Source organism: Mus pahari, chromosome X (assembly GCF_900095145.1).
Source record: "Mus pahari chromosome X, PAHARI_EIJ_v1.1, whole genome shotgun sequence".
In the NCBI taxonomy this organism is placed as follows: Eukaryota; Metazoa; Chordata; class Mammalia; order Rodentia; family Muridae; genus Mus; species Mus pahari.
Genome location: NC_034613.1, coordinates 42,824,784 through 42,848,599, shown reverse-complemented (window position 1 = coordinate 42,848,599; position 23,816 = coordinate 42,824,784). Strand labels below are relative to the sequence as shown.

At 38.4% G+C, this 23,816-nt stretch overlaps 1 protein-coding gene across 1 annotated transcript in view; it reads left to right on the top strand.

Annotated features, from left to right (window-relative positions):
• The window catches only part of Gpc3 (glypican 3), a 334,864-nt gene that overhangs the window by 270,291 nt on the left and 40,757 nt on the right, over positions 1 to 23,816 (top strand). The window contains exon 7 of the mRNA XM_021187739.2: positions 22,271 to 22,430. Coding sequence (XP_021043398.1) covers positions 22,271 to 22,430 — 160 coding nt within the window. The remainder of the gene's footprint in view (positions 1 to 22,270; positions 22,431 to 23,816) is intronic.

Below are 23,816 nucleotides of genomic sequence, written 5' to 3'. Positions count from 1 at the left end.
CTTGCATCCTGTCTTAACTGCTGTCTTGTTATGTGCTATGAAACAGCAATCATGTTGTACCCAGCAGGAATACATGTGGAAAGCCTTTGGGAGTAGCAAGCTATAGAAAGGTTGAGTTGACAGCATTTTTTTTGTAAGCCAGAAAGTAGAAATGTATGAATCAGATTCAAATACTATTCAGGATAACTGTTAATGTGTGCAGCAGAGTAAACAGTAGTCATATGCAAGGCCAGTATGCCAAGGAATCAACAAGGCCTATTAGAGTTAGGGAAATGAAAACCGAATGGGTTTTTTGGTTGGAATTCTGAAAGGTGACTTGTAATTTCAGAACATGTAAGGAATTCTAGAGTCTGCTGGAAGGGAGACTCTTTATGTGGGTCTTTGCAGCTTCCAAACATACAAATGCATTTCAATTTCCCAACCCTGGGAGGTGTAGGCCTGACTTAGCTTGATGTTATAATGTAGAAAACTAGGAATGAGTTTATTTTCTGGATCTGCTTAAGGTCACACTCTAGCAAGTGCTTTACTCTAGAGCACAATGAAACTGCAGAGTGGTGGGCTCTTGGTGCTTTGATGAATGAAAGGTGCATGTTATAGTAAACACTGAGAAGCTGGAATTCTTGGGGATTCTGGAAAGGCCAGGTGTCTCTCTCTTTCTACAACTTGGAAACCTTTTTAAATACACATGTCCTTACCTTGTCATATAATTGCATCGTTCTCTACATATTTTAGGTTGTCTACATTTAGCTTTGTCCCAGAAACCTACCGACAGCATGTGATAACTCAAATAAGTGCTCTATTTTTTACGTCTGTCTTCTTAGATAAATAATATTTTATAACTAATATTTTGGAAATTACTAATTCCCAAAACTAAGTCATTTACTCATCAAATGAGTACTGTTTCACTACAGATACATTGTACTTTTTTAAAGAAAAATTACTCTGCGCGCGTGTGTGTGTGTGTGTGTGTGTGTGTGTGTGTGTNTGTGTGTGTGTGTGTGTGTGTGGTGCCATGGCATACCTATGGAGGTCAGAGGATAACTTGTGGGATCCAGGTCTCTCCTTCCAGCACATAGATTGCAGAGGGAAAACTCAGGTAATCAAATTAATGAAGAGAAGCTTTACCTGCTGAGCCATCTCTCTGGCCCAGATACATTGTTATTAAATATTGTCTGTGGAATCCATGGGGTAGAATTAGGCAAGAGCAAAAAAAGCAGAAACATACTATTAGAGGAAAACAATAAAACATGTAAGCATGTTTTCTTGAGGACAAGGGGAAATAGCACAAACATTAGGAAATGGGAGAGAGATGGAAATGAGATTTCGTAAGAGTAGTAATTGAGTCTTATTTAAAAGTGTCAACTTGAGTTTCACGTAGCTAATATGACTCCAGGCTAATGGGATAATTACAGGTGGTTGAGTGTTGGAGCAGGAAAGAAGAAATCACTGACTAAAAGAGAGCTAGCTTCCTACTGAGTTGGACTCCAGGGGCTGGGATTTTAATCCTGGCTTGAGCTCTTCACTTGTCAGGGTGACTAGCATAAGCTCTCCCTTTTGGCAAAGATATTTTAATTACTTGATGGAAGTATAACTTACATTTTATAAATTCACCCATTCTAAATGGACAATATAAAGAGTTTAACGAAATTCTACACAATTAGGCAAGTATTAGCCCACTCCATTTTGTTCTAGCACCCTAACAAGTTCGCCTTGTTCAACCTATTTTTCCACCCTCAGTCTTGGGCAGCCACTACTTTCTGTTCCTGTCCATTTGCCTCTTCTGAGCATTTCATATAAATGAACTTATACAAGATGTGTGAGAGGTAGGTGTGTGTGTGTGTGTGTGTGTGTGTGTGTGTGTGTGTGTGTGTGTGTTTGGCTTCTTTCACTTAACACAATGTTTTGAATATTGACCTGTATTGAAATATGTATCTGTCCCTTGTTTTTTTTTAATTACTAAATAGTACTTTTTGTATAGCTATACTATATTTTGTTTATTCAGTCACCAATTGATGGACATTTGGATTAGTTCCCAGTTTAGACTTGTGTGAATAATGCTGCTAAGAACATTCACATACAAACCTTTGTGTAGACAGATGTTTTTGATTCTTTTGGGTAGATTCCTTAGGAGTATAATGACAGGGTCATATGATAAATATGCACTTAATTTCTTGAGAAACTGCTCAAGTAATTTCCAAAGTGGCTGTACCATCTTGTTTCCCCACCACCAATGTATGAAGGTCTAGTTGGTCCATATGCTTTTTGATATTTACTCTTGTCACTCTTTGATTAGACTTTCTAGCTGCTTTTATTGCTATCTTGCTGTGATTTTAATCCCCATATCCTGGTGAGTGATGATGTTAAGAATCTCCTCATAGACAGTTGGCCACTTATATGTGTCTTCTTGGACGGACTGTCTATTCAAATAGTTCTTATGGCTATCTTATAGTTTACATAGGAAAGAGAAATGAAAGAATGTGAATATGCCAGGACATAGTTTGCCCTCCCTTCTGTGAAGTACCCATCAGCTTTTGTCTCTCTTTGTATTTGTTTGGGGGAAGTGTTTATTTGTTTATGTGCTTGTTTGTTTGTTTGCTTGCTTTATTTTGCTTGTCTTGAACTAAAGCACTGTGACACTACCCATCATCTTCAGGGACACTGATAATTATTTAGGTGGGCAAGACAGACTGCACTACTTGGGGTAAGATATTACAAGGTGCATTTGTATGTATTATCTTATCGAATCTTCAGAGATGTTCCATGAGGTATATATGCCATTGCCTCTTTTTACACATGAAACTATGATTGGATAATGCACACAAAGGGAATCAAATAACAAAATAGTACACTCATGTCTTTTTTCTTTTTTAATTTGGGTGTTGGGGATGTAATCTAAACATTTTCCCACTGAACTATACATCTCAGCCCCCTGTACTTAGTCTTGATACTAGGTCTTCTAATCTTCTGTTCTTTCCAGTGTTGTGGCAAGTGGTCACACTTGAAGGTACATTTTAAAATGTCATTCTTTAGAATTCCAGCAAAGCCCAGACCAGCACCTTTAGGATATAAAGTAGGAATGTCTTTAGGGCAAGCTTTCAGGAAGCATTTCCTCCCTAACCTGATTAAAATGAATTGGCCCATTTTCCCTTGGCCCAGATGTCTGAATCTCTGTATTATAGACAACCTGATTGTAATCTGGAAACAATACAGACTCAGAACATCTGCTGAGAAAAGGAAATCCAATAGATGAGGTGGCATATTCTGAATGGAGATTATTTTAGGAAGAAAATAGTTTACTTAAGCCAACAACACAATGTGTCAATTGACAATGTGCTAAGTTGTAGGCCAAAATATTGTTAAAATTAAATGTATAAATAAAAATATTAATATATTTAAAATGTATTGTATTCAGTTGCCCCTAACATTTTAAGGAAATTTTGTCTAAAGGAGTAGGCAAGGATATAACAGTTTTGTGTCATTCAGAGGCACATTTTAAAAGATTTTATCATATTAACTTCATAAATCATTAGAAATGTATGTTTCAATATTTTTTGTCTGCAAAACTTCCAGTTTACCTTACATACTCAGTCCAACAGATAACACATACACACACACTTCATTAAATTAGATGTTTTGGTTAGGGTTGGCAACTATGACCTTTATTTCTACAATATACAAGAGAAATATGAGGCATTGTTGCCTTTCCCTAAAACTCTGCAAACTATGGTGCAGTACTGAATCACTCAAAACAAAACAATGAGATTCTAAGCACCAACTAAATCAAATAAAGAATCAATAAGAATTGTGAGACAAAAGAAATATCTGGGTGGCGCACGCCTTTAATCCCAGCACTTGGGAGGCAGAGGCAGGCGGATTTCTGAGTTTGAGGCCAGCCTGGTCTACAGAGTGAGTTCCAGGACAGCCAGGACTACACAGAAAAACCCTGTCTCGAAAAAAAAAAAAAAAAAGAAATATCTGGAAACTGATCAATTGTCCCTTCACCTGGGGAGCAATCTTGCTGGCCCCAAAATAGCAAATCTTAACTGTTCACAAGCTAAACAAAAAACTCTTCTATCCTGAAAATGGATTTATAATTATCCATTTGCCCCAGAGCCATGTATTAAATATAATCCACCGACTTTTTATTCCTGTGACTTTTGAAATTATTCCTCCAGAAAGCATAAGGAAAAAATGCTAAAAATATCATTAATTGGAAAACCCTCATACCCCTTATGTTTTACTAAAACAAAACAACAAAAAACCTACATACACAAAATATATAAAGTCTTAGTGTTAATGAGGGAAGGGGAGAATTTAAACTTTGTATACTGTTGGTAGGAAGCCTTTATGAAAACCAGTCTGACAGTTGTTCCTCATAATGTTAACAGTGACATTATGATATGATCTAGAAATCATGCCTCTCGTTATTACATCGAAAAGAAGCTGGGCAGTGGTGGCACACGCCGTTGATCCCAGCACTTGGGAGGCAGAGGCAGGTGGATTTCTGAGTTCGAGGCCAGCCTGGTGTACAGAGTGAGTTCCAGGACAGCCACGGCTACCTAGAGAACCCTGTCTCGAAAAAAAAAAAAAAATCAAAAGCTAGGGATATTTGCACATCTGTGAATATAAGAGCATTATTCTCCATAGCTAAGATAGGAGCAAGGTTTCTACATCAGCAGATGGATGAGCACAGTGTTGAGAAGATAGTGGAGTATTACTCAACTTAAAATGATGGCTCTTCCACATTGCTAGAACATAGGAGAATTTTGAAGGCATCACAGAAAGTCCATCACCAAATGTCAATGACTTCATTACTCCACTTGCATCTAGAATGGTTACATACAAACACAAAAGAGAATGGTGCCTTACAGGATTTTTGAGAAGAAGAAAATAATGGGTTGTCATTTCATCTATAGAGGTGAGATTACAAGATGGAGAAGTTCTTGAGATTGACTGTATAATACTGTGAACATAATTAACACCACTGAAGTAGACAGTTAAGACAGTTTTGGCACTTGCCTTCAAGCCTGACAATGGAAGTTCAATCCCTGGCACCCACATAGGGGAAGTAGAGAACTAACTTGTAAAAGTTGTCCTCTGAACTTTATTACCCATGTACCCAAACACAAATAATTGAAATGTAACATATATTTTTAAAAGATAAAGAATTTTTTTATTATGTGCAATGTAGCACAAATAACTTTTAAATGTGCTTCGTATTCTGAAATAACAAAACAGTACTCTAAGCCAAATGCCATTCACTTATAGAAAACGTTACCATAATGTACACTATGCCTTTGTAAGAAGCCACATAGTATATGACATTTTCTCAACTTGTATGGCTGTGGATCTGTTTTTCCAATGCACTATGCAACTTGCCCAATGTATTCATGAGTGCATTTTACAAAATGTTACTGTATAAACACTTAAGTTGGTGATTTAAGGTCTTTCTCCTCTGCACTAATTAATGCTTATGCAAAAGAAATGTGTCTCTAAAGATAGAATGTTAATCCTTGCAAATGCCTAAGGTTTAGGGCATCCGGCCACCTACCATCTCTGGGATCTGTGCTTGCCAACAGCCAAACTCTTCTGCCTGCTTGCAAGGTCAGCCTGGCATTTTGACAATGCTGAGAGTAGGCCATTAGATTTAATAGTTATACATAAGAGAGAGGAGAGCCATCTTCACTATGTATGTGATCCTAGAGCTGCACGGCTTCCTTAAGCCATCTAGTCCTTCTAATTTCCAAGGAAGAACTTTAATGCTGTGCAGAACCATGTGGATAGAGAGAATTCAGGTTAAAAAAAAAAGGAAAACTTAGGTTGAATGTTCTCATGTGTAATTCAAAATGGAAGGTTGCCTGTAGGTTTATATATGCTGTAGTTGAGTTAAAGGACAATGACATGGTTAAAAGCCAAGAATTTCCTCCATGAGCAGGTGAAAAACAGCTGACACTCTCCATTGTTTTTCTAAGGACTTCGAATGGCTTTTCCAGACCTCCAACTTGTAAGCATTTTAGGAACATTTGATTAGCAGTTATGCCTTACTGTGTCAAACCTAAAATTAGAATCTGATTTCCTGACATTGTCCCTCCCCCAAATAAAGCCTCCAATAATTCTGTATTTCTTCCAGGTGGGGTGGGGGTATCCATCCAGCCTTTCAGTGGTAGCATGTGACTTCAGTCCCAACACTGGGGAGGCAGAGGTGCATAGATCTCTGTGAGGCTGAGGCTAGCCTGATCTACAGAGTGAGTTCTAGGACAGTCAGTGCTACACAGAGAAACACTCTCTCAACAAACAAACAAACAAAATTATTTCCCCTTTCCTCTTCTGAGGACTCTCAACAATACACTGTCAGAACTGAAAAAAGACTTAGGGTTCATGTGACCCAGCTTCCTTTCTGGACATTAGGAAAAACAAAGGCCCAGAGAGGTTTTTTAAAAAAAAGAGTCCCACCAAGATGCAAATGCTGACAGAGCTGAGAAAATATGACTGCTTATCTGGGGCTCATTCTGGCACACTGTGATGCCTCATTAGAATTTGATAGGCAGGAGCTGGATGTATTTGTGACTCTAGGTCAAATTTGTTTATAGTTTATTAGACCAGCAAATAACAGGGGTTTTATTTGAATGCCAGAATATGATTTCTCATAGGTAATACAATTTGTAAACTGAGTGTGAAATTTAAAACCTGAAATAAATCAGTCTCACAGCGTGTAAGCATGTACAGTAAACTGTAATCTAACATTTTGTTTTATGTGCAAACATATAACAATTAGGCCACATGTATCCACTGAAATTACTTTGTAGTTTTGATTTGCATCAGTATTACAGCAGCTTCTGAAGGGAATTTTTATTAGGAATTATCTGGCTTTACTATGCATGATATATCCTATTTGTAAGTGATATAAATACTGTGGAGCTAAATGAAAACCAGAAAATAGCTGGCTTGATAGGAAAGGTTGTCTAGAGTATAATGGCAATAAAATGCATGATGCCTGAGAATAAAGAAATCTCTGCAGTCGTGCTATCTCCTGGCTGATGAATATATTGCTTTGCATGTGGTTAAGGCCACATATCATATACTAGCTTCAAATCCCTTAGCAATCAACCAGTTAGAGTGAGAGACCTTAACCAAACTAGTGTCTCATTTCATAGTTCTCTTAGGAGGTTCTTGTGGCATTGACTAGTTAGTTACATTGCACTCTCCTGGTTTTGATAGTCAACTTGGAAGGTGCTACTAGCCCATAAATAACACTACTGGTTTCTGAATGCAAACACTGACGTAGATAGAGTAATTATTTTAGGATAGTCAAGCAGTAGCCTTTATATGGAGAGCTTACAAAAATTAATAACAGCAGAAAAAAGAACAAATCAGATCATCATTAAAATACTTATACTCTAGGGTACCAGGCACACACATGATACACATATGCATATATGCAGGAAAGACATGTCTACACATGAAATTAATAAATCTAAATTTTTAGAAGACTTTTATGCCTGTATTCATAAGAGATTGATCTGTGTTTTTTATAATGTTTGGTTTTTAGTATGCTGGCTCCATAGAAAAAGATGGGAATTTTTCTTTCTTCCCCCATTTTATAGAAATTAATATGTTATTGTCCAACAATTGGTATAATTTTTTTTACTTATCACTTAGGGAATTTGAATTTATGTTGAAAAGCAGAAGTAGACAACTGTCAGTGTGTCACGGGCATCCAGAGATGTTTCACTCATGCCAAGACATTTCTTCCTCTGTATTTCCTTCCATCTCTTCAGTGAGCCACTCTCCCCACAAAGCCAAGTGTTAAGGGGAAAGTTTATCAGAGAAGAACCAGATCTAAAGCTTCAAGCTTCATCACTATCAACCAAGAAATCAAGCATTCACTGTGGTCTGTTGTGTTCCCATGTATATCAAATTATTTCTTTGTGATAGGCTATGTAAGGTCACTGGTATAATCACCATTCAGTAAATGCAGAGGTTAGTACTTGGAAACTTTAACCATGAACAAGACCTTGAGTGAATTTAAAGATAGGCTTTGGCAGAGTGGAGGATCTGGTGCATGAACATTGCACCACAGTTACACAAGTGCATTGACAGGCTGAATATTCAAGGAACTGCTGGGAAAAATTGGATCCTCTAGAGAGAAGACTAACCATGTCCAGTTGTAAGCATTGTTTCTGTTATTTTTCCAGTCAGCTAGCCAAAGTTATAAAAATGTTCTATGAATTACAAGGATGTAGTGAAACAGGGACATGAGAAATAATGGACATGTATAACTCTTTCTCATAGAGTTAGGAAGGGGAATTTTACAGAGCCATACAGTGTTTAGGTGTGGTTTTCTAAAAGTAAGGTAATGTTTCTAAATATACAGATTTGACCCATATAAAAATGCTAATGCCTAAATGCTTCAAGCAAAGGAACAGTTTTCCCAGTTGAATTAATGGAAACGAAATTTTATTCCTGGCTCGTATGCTTAGGAAAAAGAAACAGATGTCAGGCTGGGGTAGGGTGAGGCAGGGGCATCTATCGGGATAGTGAAGGACCTGGCTAGGAACATTTGCCTTCTCTAAACACTTGTGAAGTTAGAGAAGGTTTGACATTACTTTTACAAAATTTAGTAGTTGCCACTAATCAAGGGATCTGTGTAGGCATGAATATTTCTGCCTATGAATTTCTGGCCATTCTCTCCCTGGTGTTGGGAAGGGTGTGCTTGTCTCTGTACAGTCACTTCAGAGGATTATTTTAGACTGTAGTTTTAACTTGTGGAGTCATTACAGACAATTTTACCAAATGCTTACAGTATGGATGTCACTGCCTCTTTTCAGAAACAAAAGCATTAGATAGCAGCCATCTGAGATGTTAAAGTAAGTCCTTAAATAGAGTAAGCAAAGCAGGAAATAAAGCATAACTGTATTCAATTAAATACACATGCAAGGATTCATTATAATTAAGACTTGCTGAAGTGTTTGAAAAGACAAATAGGAGGGAGAAAAGGAAATGGTTAGTTATTTTGGCAGATTGACTTAGCCAGCTCATTAGGACTAGATAAAAATGAAGACTTGGAAGGATATAGGAGCTAATGACTTAAGTATAAAAATCACAAATCCTCTTTGTACACCATGTTGGATTTGTGTATTGTCTTAGAAAAGACAAACACAAAAAAAGAGTTTCTTTTTTATATGTATTTGTCTTTATTCTTGAGAGTTTTATACCTGCATATAATTAAATACAGTCATACACATACTCGATTTCCCTTCTCCAAGTCCCAGATCACCTCTGAATTTGAACTCAGTGGTCATCAGAAAAAATCTGCATCTGACCTAGTTTTAGTCCATTACATTTCCACATATATTAGGCAAAACCTTCTGGGGAACTATATATTTCTTAATGACAGGCTGTGTGTTGCTTTGCCTTTGCCTCCCCATGCCTGGTCACCATGTCGCCAGCCCCTTTGCTGGTAATATTGCTGTGTTTGGCAAAGAGTTTAGAAAGGAGAACTTCCTTCCCTTCTTAGAATATTTAAACTCATTTTTGTAGCTCTTGAGTCCCTTTGCCTCTTTTTCACCAACTTGAGTTGAATTTCCCATACTATCTCCAAGGATACAGCAGACATCTAGCATTCTTCATAGAATCTAAGTCTAAAAAGCCAGTTGTAAGGTTGGAACATGCTATTTCTGTTGCCCGTAATGATTTGCCGTCCTCATCTGTAAAATCAAGGGATTGAACCTGGACTGTGTAATTACCCAAATCCTTTTGAAGTCAACACTCCTTCTTTATCCCTTTAGTAAGGCATTGCATATAATACTGGCTACTTCTGTGTGTTCAAAACATCTAACAAATCCTTTTGTACCCCATAAGTGTCATCCTCTGTGAAGTGAATATGCTGGTTTTCACCCTGCTGCACCTAACTAAGGACACTCAATTTATATCTTCAAAGATAAAATATTATTACTCTCTCCAGAATCATTAAGTGAGCACAATGCTTGGAATGTGTTTATGTTACCCATTATAAGGTTAAATGTTATGGGAAAGGGAAAAGGGGAAAGATGTTAATTGAGTATGACTGCCAGGAATCTCAGAGGATGGTAGGGAAACCCATGTCAGAACTGGTCAAGACATTCTTCTATATTAAACTCAGTGAAGGGAAACAAAGAAAGGTGGAGCCATAAATATATGTTGGCTGTAATTTGTTGTATAAGTTTTCCTTTTCCCCTCTCACACTTTCATTCTCTTATTCCTGCCACCATCATCCCCAAATCATTTTGAGGGATAGAGAAAGAGTCCAGGTAAGAAATCCAGCTAAGTACTTTAGTCTCAGAAACAAGCAAAATGTGTATCCCATAGCCACCAGAGTGCCAACAAAACAATGAATTTACCGTCATCTTCACCAACATGTACCTAACCAAACAGTATAAGATCTAGCTCTCCCCAATACCAAGTATACATTGGCTGGACTTAGCTACATAGTGTTCTTCCCAGAGCTTGCACTTAAATTCTAATAAGCTTTTCAGGAAAAACAAAGGGCCTGTCTCTGGAAGGGAGTCATAGGCAGATCAAGCAGGAGAAATGGTTGATGGGGTTTAGAATTGAATAATAATAAGAAATGATAAAAGAGTTACTGTCAGAAAAGGAAAAGAGTATATTTGTAATAGACGCCAATCCTAGTCATACTTCGGAGAAGTAAAATTAATCCCAAGGCCAAAATATCACATATGAGTGAGTTCTTAGCTTAGAGACTGAAAGGTGAATGTGAAGGTTGGTTTAGGCAAGTGATAAATAATATATTTTTGTAAAGGTTAGTTTGTGTAAACATTAAGTCAAAAATATGTTTTAGGCTTAAAACCAACCAGGCAGAAAGTATTACTGCTTTAAAATCCTGCCTAAGTATATATGGAATTTACTAGATTGAAATGGTATAATGTCTGCCAATATCAATACATAATAAATGCAAAGTGACTGGATTTTGCTAAAAGACTGTTTAGTAGAGGATTCCAACAAGATAATGATTCATTCAGTGTCTTACTGGTTAGGCTTTATTTGAAGTGTATTGCTCATAATATTCTTTTAAAATGTTCTGAGCAAGGGCTATTGGTATCATCAGGGGTGGAGTACATGCACAGAACCCTAGTTCAGCTGCTCGTTCTGAAAGGGGAGAGGTTGTCCTAAGTGGTTACCAAAAGCAGAGCTCAAATTCCTTCTCTATTGAAAAATGCCAGAAGTTCCATTTCACATTCCTTCATCCCCTGGTTGACCTTGCCATTCAAACCTGTTAAAATACAGAAAGAAAAAACAATGCCATAAGGCAGTAGTCAATCATTTGGTAGATGCTGAACCCAACTAAGCATGCCAGGGGTACACTGAAGAGTCCAGTGCTTAAGTGTTCTTCTAGATAGTGGTGAATTCTGAAGAGGCAGCCATTTCAGTATCTTTAATGCTATATTTGCCAAGCAAAGCACTGTCTTTTCTATTTAAAACAATTATCCAAGTCTCTAAGTTAGCTTTTACTTAAGGAATGTTGAAAGACAGAGGAACACTAGTCTTGGTTTCTTCTCTTTCCACCTGTAAATGTGTATGATGAAATGTGAATATTGTAATACTTCTTTCTGCTCCTGTTCCCTGTTTCATGTGAGAGCCCACTTCCCACGACTAAATTCTCTGACCTCCAAGGAAACTTAAAAACTCAGTATAGTTTTTCATCAGGTCCCATCTCATTTACTCGTACCAGATGCCCTGGGTCATTTATTTTCCTTCAAGATGCTATAGTGCTACCTTAATTATCAGAAATACTTCAGAATTGGTATTTTTCAGATGGCATGCCAAGGAGAAAAACTAGTTTTTACTTTTAAAAAAAAATCTATCTATAAAGCCTGATTTTGACTCGTTCTTGCAAAGAAGGAAGAATCTTTGATAGGGAAACTAGAGACATCTTGTTAACTCTCAGTGGACCGGAGGCCCTTGGGAAGAGGAGTGAAGCATCATCTCCCCTCAGTCATTGAGGTTGACTCTTCAAACCCAATGCCTGATGACTTGGCTGCTGTGGTTCATACATAGAGGCTATTTTTAGAGGCAAGAATTCTCATTTCCCAAAAGTATAACCACAAGATGTCTATTTGGAATGGATCACATTTATGCCCTCAGACAGTAGGAAATGCTCAGCTCATGTCTGGGTACCCTCAGTTCCCTGGGGAAATATGTAATATCTTAGTACATTCTCACCCCAGGACCCTTTGCCTCCTGTCAATGGCCCTCATCTCGATGGGGCAATTCCTTCGGAAAGCAAGCAGTGGCATGAGGGTTCACAGAGGCCTTTGAAGCTGGTTTTCCTTCGAGAAAAAAATAAAATGATATTTCATCCTTATAGCATTTCACAGTGGTTTAAAACTGATACAGGGACAAGCATGCTTGTAATCTTTAGTGAGAGAGATGCTCTGGGTCAGTGGCCTCCAGAGGAAAAAGCTTGACTTGCTGGCCTGCCTTTCTGTTATGTTCCCAGGCTTGCACTGGGATGAGCATCTTGGTGCATCTTTTCTTATAACTGCAACTCTTTGGGGCCTTTAGTTTCTAAAACAGAGGCTTATTCAAGTAAAGCTGGAGACCCTTGAGGGAGTTATCCAGCCCATCATTAACACACTGGCAGACTAACCTAACAGAACAGTGTTTGGCTATGGATTGCAAGAAGCTCCCAGGTTGGCTATGGGAGCCTCATGGAACCATTTAGGTTACCATATCCTCTGGTGTCAGCTGTCTCGTTTATTTAAGAAGATCAATTGTCTCCTCTCCTCTTTGATTTTATTTCACTTTGCTGGAGATAAAGGATCCAGAATCTGGAGATAAATATGGCTTCTGCCTCTTAGTGTCACCCAATAAAGTGAATAGTGGCCCTCAGTCACTCACCCTATCTATGCATCTGATCTAGCTGTTTAGACTCTGCATCCAAAGCCTTTCCCGGAATGAGCTGCTAGTATCCCAGGGCAAGCATAGCAGGAAGAGATAGAGGCTGGGAAACATAAAGTTCAGTGCATACAGTTCTTGATCCACTTGTTAACCCATTAATTTATCCATTCCTTTCCATTATTGTCCAGATCCTGTGTTTATTACAAGTTAAGGCTAAAGTAGTAAGTCCCCCTTTTTGGCACTATTCCAAACCCTATCTGAATCTTACTGTAAATACCCTTTCATAAAGTTTTCATTTTGTTTTCAGAGACAGAATCTCACTATCTATACCAGGCTGGCCTCAAACTTGTAATTCTTCTGGCTCAGCCTCCTGAATGCTGGGATTATGGGTAAGCGCCACCATGTCCAGCCTTTTTACAGGCATTTAGGCTAAAAACAGACATGTTGCCTAATATCTCTCCTTAGTCCAACATTCTGCTTTTGTAAAATAAAGCTAATGATATCTCTGCTATTGCCTCTTAGGGTTCTGGAGAGGACTGACTGAGAAGACAGATAAGGAAGTGGTTTTAATTATTAAAATAATGCTAGTAGTAATCACAGAATTGGTAACAGTAAAGGGTTATTCTTCTGTACTTAGCCTATATCTAAAACAATTAAGCATTCATTCTGTTCTTTACAAATACATAGTATTTAATATATAACTGTAATGTATTATTGTGTGAACTGTGCCACATACTAAGCTCAGTGCTTTATTCAATTTCCATAGTTACACAGCGTGAGAAACAAGTAGAAGTATCACCATGCCTATTCAGAGATAAGAAACATAAAGCTTAGAGAAGTCAAATAATTTGTTTACAGTTCTAAGGCTGGTAGACAATGGTGTCCAGATTTGGAGCCAAGTTTTCTGACTCCAGAGTATAAGCCTTTAGCCTCTGTGGTATGCCTTCTCTCTAAGAAAGACTAAAGGGCTGTACAGTAAGATACCAACTGTAAACCCTTAATCTGGTCATTTGAAACCCAAATGCTCCAAAATCCAAAACCGTTTGAGTGCCAACCTGAAGCCATGAGTACAAAACTCTATAGCATGATAGATTGTTTAATGCACAAAAGTAGTGAAAACTCTGTCCGAGCTATGTATATAAGGTAAATATGATAGAGAAATGGGTTTTATATTTAGACTTGGGTCCTATCCTTAGGACACTTCTTCATGTATTTGCACACATCCCAAAGCCCCTAGACCCAAACATTTCAATTAAGGCAAACTCAACCTGTATTGGTAACATTACTGGAAAATTTCTAGAGATAGTAAATGGCTCCCTCAAACTATGGAGAGCTGTCATCTCAAATGGTTTGAATTCCATAGATTCCATCCTCAGTGCTTCTTTCACATTCCAGTTTGTCTTACTATTCAGACATGGGTTCAGTGGAGAGTGTTTCCTTACCAAGACCCATGGAAGCTAGAAGTGGCGGAGAGAGAGAGAGAGTAGATGTGAAGTCTGAGAGATGGGTGGGTGTGGAAGAGAGTTTCACCGAGGGGCACCTATGGAATCACAGCCTCTGGCAAGCAGTCTTCTCTACTGCTCCCTCAACTGTACATTCTTGGTGCACAGACCTTTCCTTGCCTCACTGGGAACATTCAAATGGGTTTTCTCACTCTTGAAAAGATCTGAGCCCGATGATTTTCTGGTACCTCGTTGTGTGGCCAAAGCACTTTCCTTGACCTTACTGATGAGGCCTATTCAACAAGCCCTTTACCTCTGTTGGTGTGGTGGGGGCTGATGGCCCTTCTCTCCCCCCACAACCTCCCCCGCTTTTTCTTCTTCCCTGAGATCATTATCATTATCCCGAACAGCATAGTTCACATGTCAGAGAATTTAGCCCCTTGTCAGGAAATACACTAAGCACAATTTATGTATTTTTTTAATGTCCATTCATCCACATAATGAACATTCATTGAATAATACCCTACTTTGTGACAAATGCCATGCTAGCCACAGGTAATCAAGGCAGACTGTGTCGCTTCTTTAGTCTATTACAAATGCAGCAGGGAAATGTATAATTGCAAATTGCAGAAAACTCTGTGAGAGGAACATCCACAGGAATCTAAAATGTAAATTCTGGCACTTTTATTTTTTTTTATATAGACTTAATAGTATTAGCCCCATTTTTACAGGTAAGAAAGTTGAAGCTCAGCAAGCATCACACAGGTAGTAAATTGACTGGGTAGAGATTTAAATCCATACTGGTCATATTCCAAAGCTCACACTCTTAAATGCTATGCAGCATGGCCTGCTCGCTGTGTAAAGTACATATATAGCCATTAATTCTAGCTTTGTGCATTTGAGGTTCTGGCTTCATCTCAAAAGTGCAGAGTTTCCAATTGTTTCCAATTACTTGTGGCTGTGGTTTGGTGCATTTGTTCAAAGAAAGTGTGCATGCAAAGCGGGGGTCACATGCAAGGCCTCGTGAATGTACACAATGTGTAAATCGTATTGGCATTCCAAAAAGTCCGAGATTCATTGGAGTTACCACATTTGTTTCCCATTAGCTTATGCTACTCAAATACAAACAGTAAAGCATGTGTTTACATTACTGTGGACATGGAGAGCCATGCCCCCAAAACATTCCTTGCAGGTTGTATAAAGCTAAGCACCCAAATCAGTTTTTGTGAGCCCAGCTTAATAGCTTTAAAATGTAACCTGGATTCCCCACGCCACCCCCCAAAAATGCCTAGAAGAGGGTCTGTGAGCACCCAAAGAGATATCAACTCAATACCCAAACTGTTTATCAAACCCCATATTTCCGGTATCTATTTTGTTACTTATTCTTTATTATTTTGTAAATGTTAAATTGATTAGAGTCAAGAAAACTCTTAGCTGTGTAGCAACAGGAATGGCATTATTGATTCCTTCCTAACTGGCTATCTAAAGCTTATCAAAACAAACCCATTCATGATGAGATGGTTTGGTTATATAAGACACAGTAGATGGAAAGCAAGACAGAGGCATCCAGTGTTATTAAGAGCATAGCCTTATTGCCCCATTCTTGTTTTTGTTTTGTTTTACTTTGGAAACAGGGGGTCTCACTATGAAGCCGCTGCCACTCTGGAACTCCCTAAGCAGAGCATGCAAGCCTCTAACTCACAGAGATCCAATCACCCCCCCCCCTCTCCCTCTCTCTCTCTCTCTCTCTCTCTCTCTCTCTCTCTCTCCTGGGGTGCTGGAATTAAGGTGTGTACCACCACACCTACTTCTATTGCCCTTCTTTACTTTCCCACCCAATAGTAAAAGTCTTTCCCATCAAGTTGTAGTTAACACCTAGCCTCCAAGAAAATGTCATAAAGTAGAAAGTTACCAGAAACCAAGGCAACCACATTGAAAAGGGGTAACTGAAAGTCTCAATTATAGATGTCTTTACCTAACTAGTACTTTTCTTAGAACGTTTGCGACTTAAGGACTTAATGATTTTTTTTTTTACTAAGATCTTTATCAATCACCCAGTAACTTAGTCTTATATACGCTCTGAGTGCTCCCTTGATGAAAGTAGTCTTCCCTGCCACAAGAATTGGAGGGCTGCATTCCAAAGGACTTGGTGAGTATGCTAGAGGACGTGTGCTCAGTCCCAGCTCAGTGTGAGGCTGAGAAGATTCTCGCCTTACAATCAGGACAGTAACAAGAGGCACATTGTCTGTGCCATATAGACAGATCAAGAGGGTTTCTCCCATGGGCCCCCTTGCAGCATATTTCATCCCTGCAAGAACAAGAAGTATATTATTCTGATCTTTGTTCTCTTGTCAAACAAGCATGACAAGAACGTTGACCAAATTGTGTTGTCCCATGATGTAGTGCCCCATTGTGGATATGTATTTAAGAATATGAAATTGATATATTCTAGAAAGCCTTTTTTTTTTTTTCCTGCTCCGCGTTTCTAATTTTCTTACATAATTAAGTCAGGGTTTTGTTTCCTTTTATTGCATGAACCTGAGTACCTGTTTCTATGCTTATTTTTCAATGTTTGCCTTTCTAATCAAATGAAGTCAATCACCTTTACAGAAGAGGCTTTTCATTCTCTTTACAAGGGATTTTTATTAACTATGAGGGCAAAAGGTCATGATGGCCATACCTCAGGGAAAAGAAAAATGTCATTGTCTTCTACTCTCTTCACAAGCTGGTTTGAAGAGTAATAACAAGGATTCCAGCAAGCATAATAATAACCATGTCCATCTGGCTAGCACCATTCAAGTCCAAAGCCAGCTCCAGAGAGTTTCTAAGGAGTGGGTAATACTGTGAAATCTTTGTTAGAGTGTGACATAAACTTTAAATCTCAGTTACTTAGGAAGCTGAGGCAGGAGAATATCCTTGAACTCTTAAGTGTGAGACCAGCCTGGGAACATTCTAGAACCTGACCCCCCAAAAAAAACAAATAAACAAATAACAAAAGTACCTCATCTGGGGTTCACTCACATCAAGACTCTGGAAGACAGGTGTATTTAGAAATGCAGATGTGTTTTGTCTCTGAGATGTTATGAGTCCAGGTTAGGACCTCATACCTTAGCAAACTCTCTGGAACTTACCACTGAGCTACACTCCCAGCCTAGGGAGCCTCATTTCCAACCAGCATCTTATATGACTTTTATAGAAGTTTTACTCTCATTTCCTTGGTTGTCTACGGACTCAGAGTACATTCTATTTAACCTAGCAATCCTACTAAAAGAAACGATCAGAAATGTGAAATGCTACGAAAACACTGAATGAGAATAACTATGTATGCAAAGTCAGGCATAGCCATAATGCAAACATTCAATGCTGGAAAACGGTTAAGAAAATTTAGATAAATTCCTTTATTGCTGTGTATTTTTACCACAGTTCAAATACTATTGTTTTCTTATTTATTCATTATAAAACTTCTATGAGGCAAACACTTTCTCACATTTTATTTTAGGGAGATTAAGCGGTTTATCTGAAAATAAAATGGTTAATTGCTGGAAAAACTAGGATTGCAACCCAAGTATGCATGATTAGAAAATTCAATATTTACTATATAAAAGTCATCAATTTAAAGCCTTATTTTTTTAAAAAAGTACCATAAACAGTATAGTCTTTCCTTTTACTTTTCTATATATATTGTATTAATCAGCTTTCTGTTGCTATGACAAAGTCCCTGAGATAGTTAACTAATAAGGGCGAAGGGGTTTTTTTCTCCCACTCATGGTTTCACAGGTTTCAGACCATGGTCTGTTGCTTTTGTGTCCGGGGAGAAGCTGAACAGCATGACAATGAGTACATTGAAGAGGGACTGCCTCCCCCACTTCATAGAAGCCAAGAAGGAGGTTAGGGGCAAGATTAGGACCCAGGGTTCTCTTCAAAGGCACTTAACTTCTTTCCACTAGGCCCCACCCCCTTCATTATGCTTCTGTCCTCTCCCAATAAGGCCATTTTCTGGAGACTAAACCTTTACTATATGAATGTGGGGTGGGGTGTATTTAAGGTTCAACCCATGCCAGTAGTGTGATACATGACAGAAGGTTATGAGATCAAGGCCAACCTGGGCTATATAATAAGATTCTGTCTTAGAAGACAAAGTTAAAAAGATTGATGAAGAACATAACATGGTACTTTACACATTTTAAAAAAAAGGTTCTAAAGTAAAATCAAGACTTAGATATAGTGGCATATTCCTACAGTCTCAGCACTCCAGAGATCGGGGTAGGAGAATTCCAAATTTGAGGCCAAATCTGGGATACATAGCAAGACCTTATGTCAAATCCAATGTATAAATATGTATTGACAATATGCTTAGCCAACTGTAACAGTAGTTCAGATGAGCAGAGGGTAGCAGCTATAGAAAATGCTGCATTATGAATGGTCTTTTCCACTCTGCATATTTGAATCCATGTGTGGCAGGCAGATGCTTCAGGTTTAGAGCCTGGCTGTGTGGACAGTGGATGAAACAGCCAGATTTGGGTTTTAATAATATTTGACATTGCTAATTACTATTCTGAGCCACAGGCTTATTTTTAAAAGATGACAGGATCGTATCCTTTGCAAATGACAAACAGTTCATCAACAACACTAAGCCCTTTGTGTTACCTGTGCTTATGTACTGGTCTCTCCCAATCTTCTTTTTTATAAAGTAAATGCTAAGTCTGAGAGACACTGTAAATAGTGAAAGAACAAAAGGGCTATAGTGTGAAATGGAATTAGCCTGATTGGCTTTCTGAGCGAAAGTCAGAGCTGCACTAAATCCATATCCATTTATTGGCAATTCTTCCTAAGACCCATTGTCTTTCTTTCAACCCTCTTCTTCATTCTCTTCAAAAGCAATGGTTTTCCTGGTTTGAATTTGTTTTGTTAGTGTGTGAGGACGAGACTCCTCAGGAGCTGTCCATGTGAAATTACTAGGAAACCTGTCACAATCACCTTTCCATGCTGGGTTTCTCTCCAAAATGAACATAATTGAAGACCTAAAGTGCTAGCTACCTCCTTGGCACAATTTTAAGGCCTGTTTTGCAAGTCTCACCTTAGTTTAACAGAGCTATCCAATAACACTGGAGACATTTATGAAGGGTCAGAAATGGCCTCTCGAAATAAGCTACTGATCTTAACCAGGGTCATCCAAAAGAGTTTCAGCAGGGCTGGAGAGATGGCTCATTTGGTAAGAGCACTTGCTACTCTTTCAGAGGGTCCAGATCCAGTTCTCAACAGCTCACAACCACGATAACTCCAATTCTAGGATATCAGAAGCCATCTACTGGCCTCTGCAGGCACCAAGCATGCACGTGCCACACACAGACACATGCATCTACATAAAATAAAAATAGTTTTTTAAAAGGGGGTTTTGCTATTCATTTCTAAGTTCTACTATTAATCCTGGCTTTGAGTTTTTTTCCTTTTCTATATGGGTATGGAAGTAACTTTAAAGGTCTACAATTCCACTTCATTTTGCTTCTTCTGTTCCATAGCACATGTATTGAGTATCAAGTATATGCCAAATAGGTCCTTAAATGCTGTGGGGTTCAAAAACACATAAGATGAAGACCTTAGCAGCTCCAGTCTAGTAGTGGAGAAAATCATAAGTATATATACATAATGCCAGGTTACATATAGAAAGTGCCATTTAGGGGGTAGAGATAAAACAAACACTCGTGGGAGATGGAGGAGGAGAATTGGAATGATCATCTGCCAAAAAGGCTTTATTAAGGCCATGACACTTGGACTTGGCTTGAAAACCTGGAAGCCTTTCAATAGACAGAAATGAACAACAGCTCATAGTATGTTCTCAGTTAATGCTTACTGAAGGTATTAATAAAAAGCTCAAATGTGAGATGTGCTTAGAAAATAGCAAGTTCACTAATAGAGACCTAACCACAAAATCTCCTCATGTAAAAAATTCTAATGCAAACAGTCCGTGTTATACACAAAGGATGCATTCTTGAAAATTAACACGAAATGCTTATGTCAAAATCAATTTTCCCATATGAAATAATGGTTAAGGATAGATTTGAAGTTTTAGTTACATTACAGTGATGCTTGTTATAGCACGGACTCACCATTCTCAGGGAATGGTCTGTGGACTCTAGAAGTCCCTGAACTCAAGAGAGCCACAAGTTCGAAACTACTTTCACAACAATACTAAAAATTTATTTGTTGTTTTTACTGTGTTGATATTTGCCAAAGGACTGACTAGGGAGACTGTTGGCACCACTGTGTAAATAAAAGCAATGACACTAAAATGCAGTTGTCACCAAACTCATCATTACATATGTTGGCAGGAAAATAAGCGGTGGTCACCTAAGAGTACTGTTGCTGAAGCTGTGGAAATTACTGAATTAAACCTCAACCCTTAAATGCAATTTCTTATTAGTTTGAGCTATTAACTGAAAGTACACAAAGTATTTGTGCCTAAGCTATATGTCAGTGTGCATCTCAAGGAAACACTCTTAGATTAGTGATGTGACCTACATTTAGCCCCCTTTTATTGTTTGTGTTTTTGAATTCCATAGTAATTTGGGTTAGGAAGCAGGAGGAAGTACACAAAGTGTGCTTCCATTGTACATCAATGTACATTTCAAGGAACTCTACTTATACATCATTGACTTGACAAGGAACAAAGAGAGGCTGTCAGCATGAGGAAAATAACTACGCATACTTATTGCTAATGATAAAACTCTAGCTTTCAGAAGACTAAGAGTCAGCAAGAGCTGGCCACACTGTATCCATAGTTCCAAAGCACAAATAGGAGATCGCAGCTTGCTCTCTCCTTGTTATCCAGCCTGGGACTCCACCCATTGGATGGTGGCATCCACAGTTAGGGTAGATCTTTCTACCTCTACTAGACTAAGCTAGAAAATCCTTCCCAGACATGCCCAGGGACTTCCTTCCATGCTCATTCTAAATCTGGTCAAGTTGACAATCAAGATAAATCATCACCAACTCGTACTGAAAAACAAAGGGTGGCACCTAGAGGACCAAATATGGGTGACAAGACAGCAATTAGAGCAGGAATTGAGGATAATAGCACAAAGCCTTAGAGAGAGATAACAAGGAAAATAAAATGAACTTTCATTCGTTGCCAATATGGGTCTGTTAGTGGAGAGACATTGGGATGATAGGAGTCCCATAAAATGAAGCCACATGTCTAAAAAGCTATGCCCCAAAGAGCAAAAGAAGCATGTCCCTTAATAAGTATATTAGCTATGATAAAGCAGAATGATTTAAAAAGCACCTTACTTACTGAAACTTGCAGAAGAAAGATCTGTTTACATTTTTTTTCAATTGGTCAAGATATGGGATTTGACAATTGTAAGTAATAATTTAAATTGAGTGCTGTTCATTTCAGAGAATGTTATATCTTTATTCCATTAGAAACAAGTGTTGAAGGTAAATGCCATTCTAGTACACTTTCATAGGGAATTTTTTCCTGATCTTGGTATCCTAATAGACTATACATATACTTCACCTGTCAAGGAACTTAGATACAATGTTACAGAAATGTAAAATGTGCTGTATCCTCTGACTTCAGTGTGGTTTAAGTAGACTAGAAGCATAAAGAATCATGTCAAATGCTGTAAAATTGTCCAGAAGTATGAAGCTCTAAAATATATGAGCAACTTACACATAGTTAAATTTGAAGATGATTTTTTTTAATGGAATCTTGCTATATTACACAAACTGGTGTTGAACTCTGGACCTAGGCAATCTTCCTGCTTCAACCTCCTTCATAGCTAGAGCTCCTAGTGTATGTTACTATGTCTGTCCTGTTGAAAAGAGTTGTTTAAAGTTGTATACTTCATGGTAACTCATTCTTCAAACCCTACCAAGAAAAAAAAAAAAAAAACAAGGAATGTTTCGATAGACCTATTCTTCTCTTCCAGCTCCTGAGAACCATGTCTGTGCCCAAGGGTAAAGTTCTGGATAAAAGCCTGGATGAGGAAGGACTTGCAAGTGGGGACTGCGGTGATGATGAAGATGAATGCATTGGAAGCTCTGGTGATGGGATGATGAAAGTGAAGAATCAGCTGCGCTTCCTTGCAGGTAACTGACTGAAAAGGTTGATGCTCAATTGCTTTCTAGACTACTGCTAAAATCTCTGCAGTACACAATGCCATAAACTCTCGTAGGAAAGTTGATCCTCTTAAAAGCTGAAGCTTTCAGGTAGGTTTTCTACCCCAACCCCTCATCTCTAACCCTGGGTAGACCAGAAAGGCATTGTCCCATTTTTCCTTGTCTAAAAGCAAATTGGCTGATCAGTTGGTTATGTCTTCCCATTGGAGCTGTCCTTAGACTTTCTTGGTTATGCAAAGAAATGCTGCCTTGGGGAATCTTGTGCAAACCTACAGTGAATCTTGGCATTGTAGTGGGGTATATCTCCTGTGTGAGGTATTAGGTTTAATCCCCCACACCACAAAAAAGGAAGCATACCAACAATGAAATAACTTTAAAGAAAGAGCTATTCCTTCTTCAAACAACATGTCTATTTTCTTTTCTCAAAGCAATCTGGTACAGTTACAACATATCACTGTATTGCTACTTAAACATAATAACAATAGAAAAGAGAAATGGCAGGGATGCTGGAGTCAATCGGGAAATGCAAAACCAAAACCAACAATAACAAATCTACCCGTATTTGTTGTGTCTCAGAGTTTCTAAGTCCTTCCATGTTAACATGCATTCTTCCATTATAAATCCTTCCTAATAAAGCTGGGCTCAGAGAAGGAATGAGATTTCTCTACACGGGAAATGGACTTTCACTGCCAAGCGTTTTCCTCCTCAGCACATTGCTTCTGCCTGAAACTATATTGTCCCAGGCCATCCGTTTCTCTCATAGCCTCATTCCCTTAACTAACTGCTATCAAACCTGATCTGGCCCTAAAAGATGGTTGCCAGCCAGAGGTCTCATTTTAAGCTTTTTCTTCCCTCTTCTCTAGAGAGAACACATACATCATATCCACTCTCCCTCTTTAAATGTTTTCTTGGAATCAATTCTATTTCATTGAAATCTTGCTTCTTAAGAAAATTTTATGTGTACTGTAGGCTTCATTAATTAGGTCCAATTTGGCCAAGAGCAGATGTCCAGTATTTTCCATCTTGCATGTCCAAAGCACGATGTCCATTGAACACCTCTTCATTTTCCCCAGACACTCCCCAGCCCTGGAAAACAGTATTTTCCTTTGAGGCTTCTGAGTGTCACTGCTTCAGAACTCAAATAAAGTAGAATTGTGCACTGAATGTCCTTCTCTGATTCTCTTAATATAATGTCCTCAAGCTTCTCTCGTGTGGAGGGTATGATGGCATGCTTTCCTCTTCCTCCATTTCTTGAATTGTATTTTGTTTTTTGAGTCAACATCCTAGAATAACCTCAAACTTAAGATGTGCCTGAGATTGACCTGGAATTGCTGATCCTCCTGTCTTCAACACCCC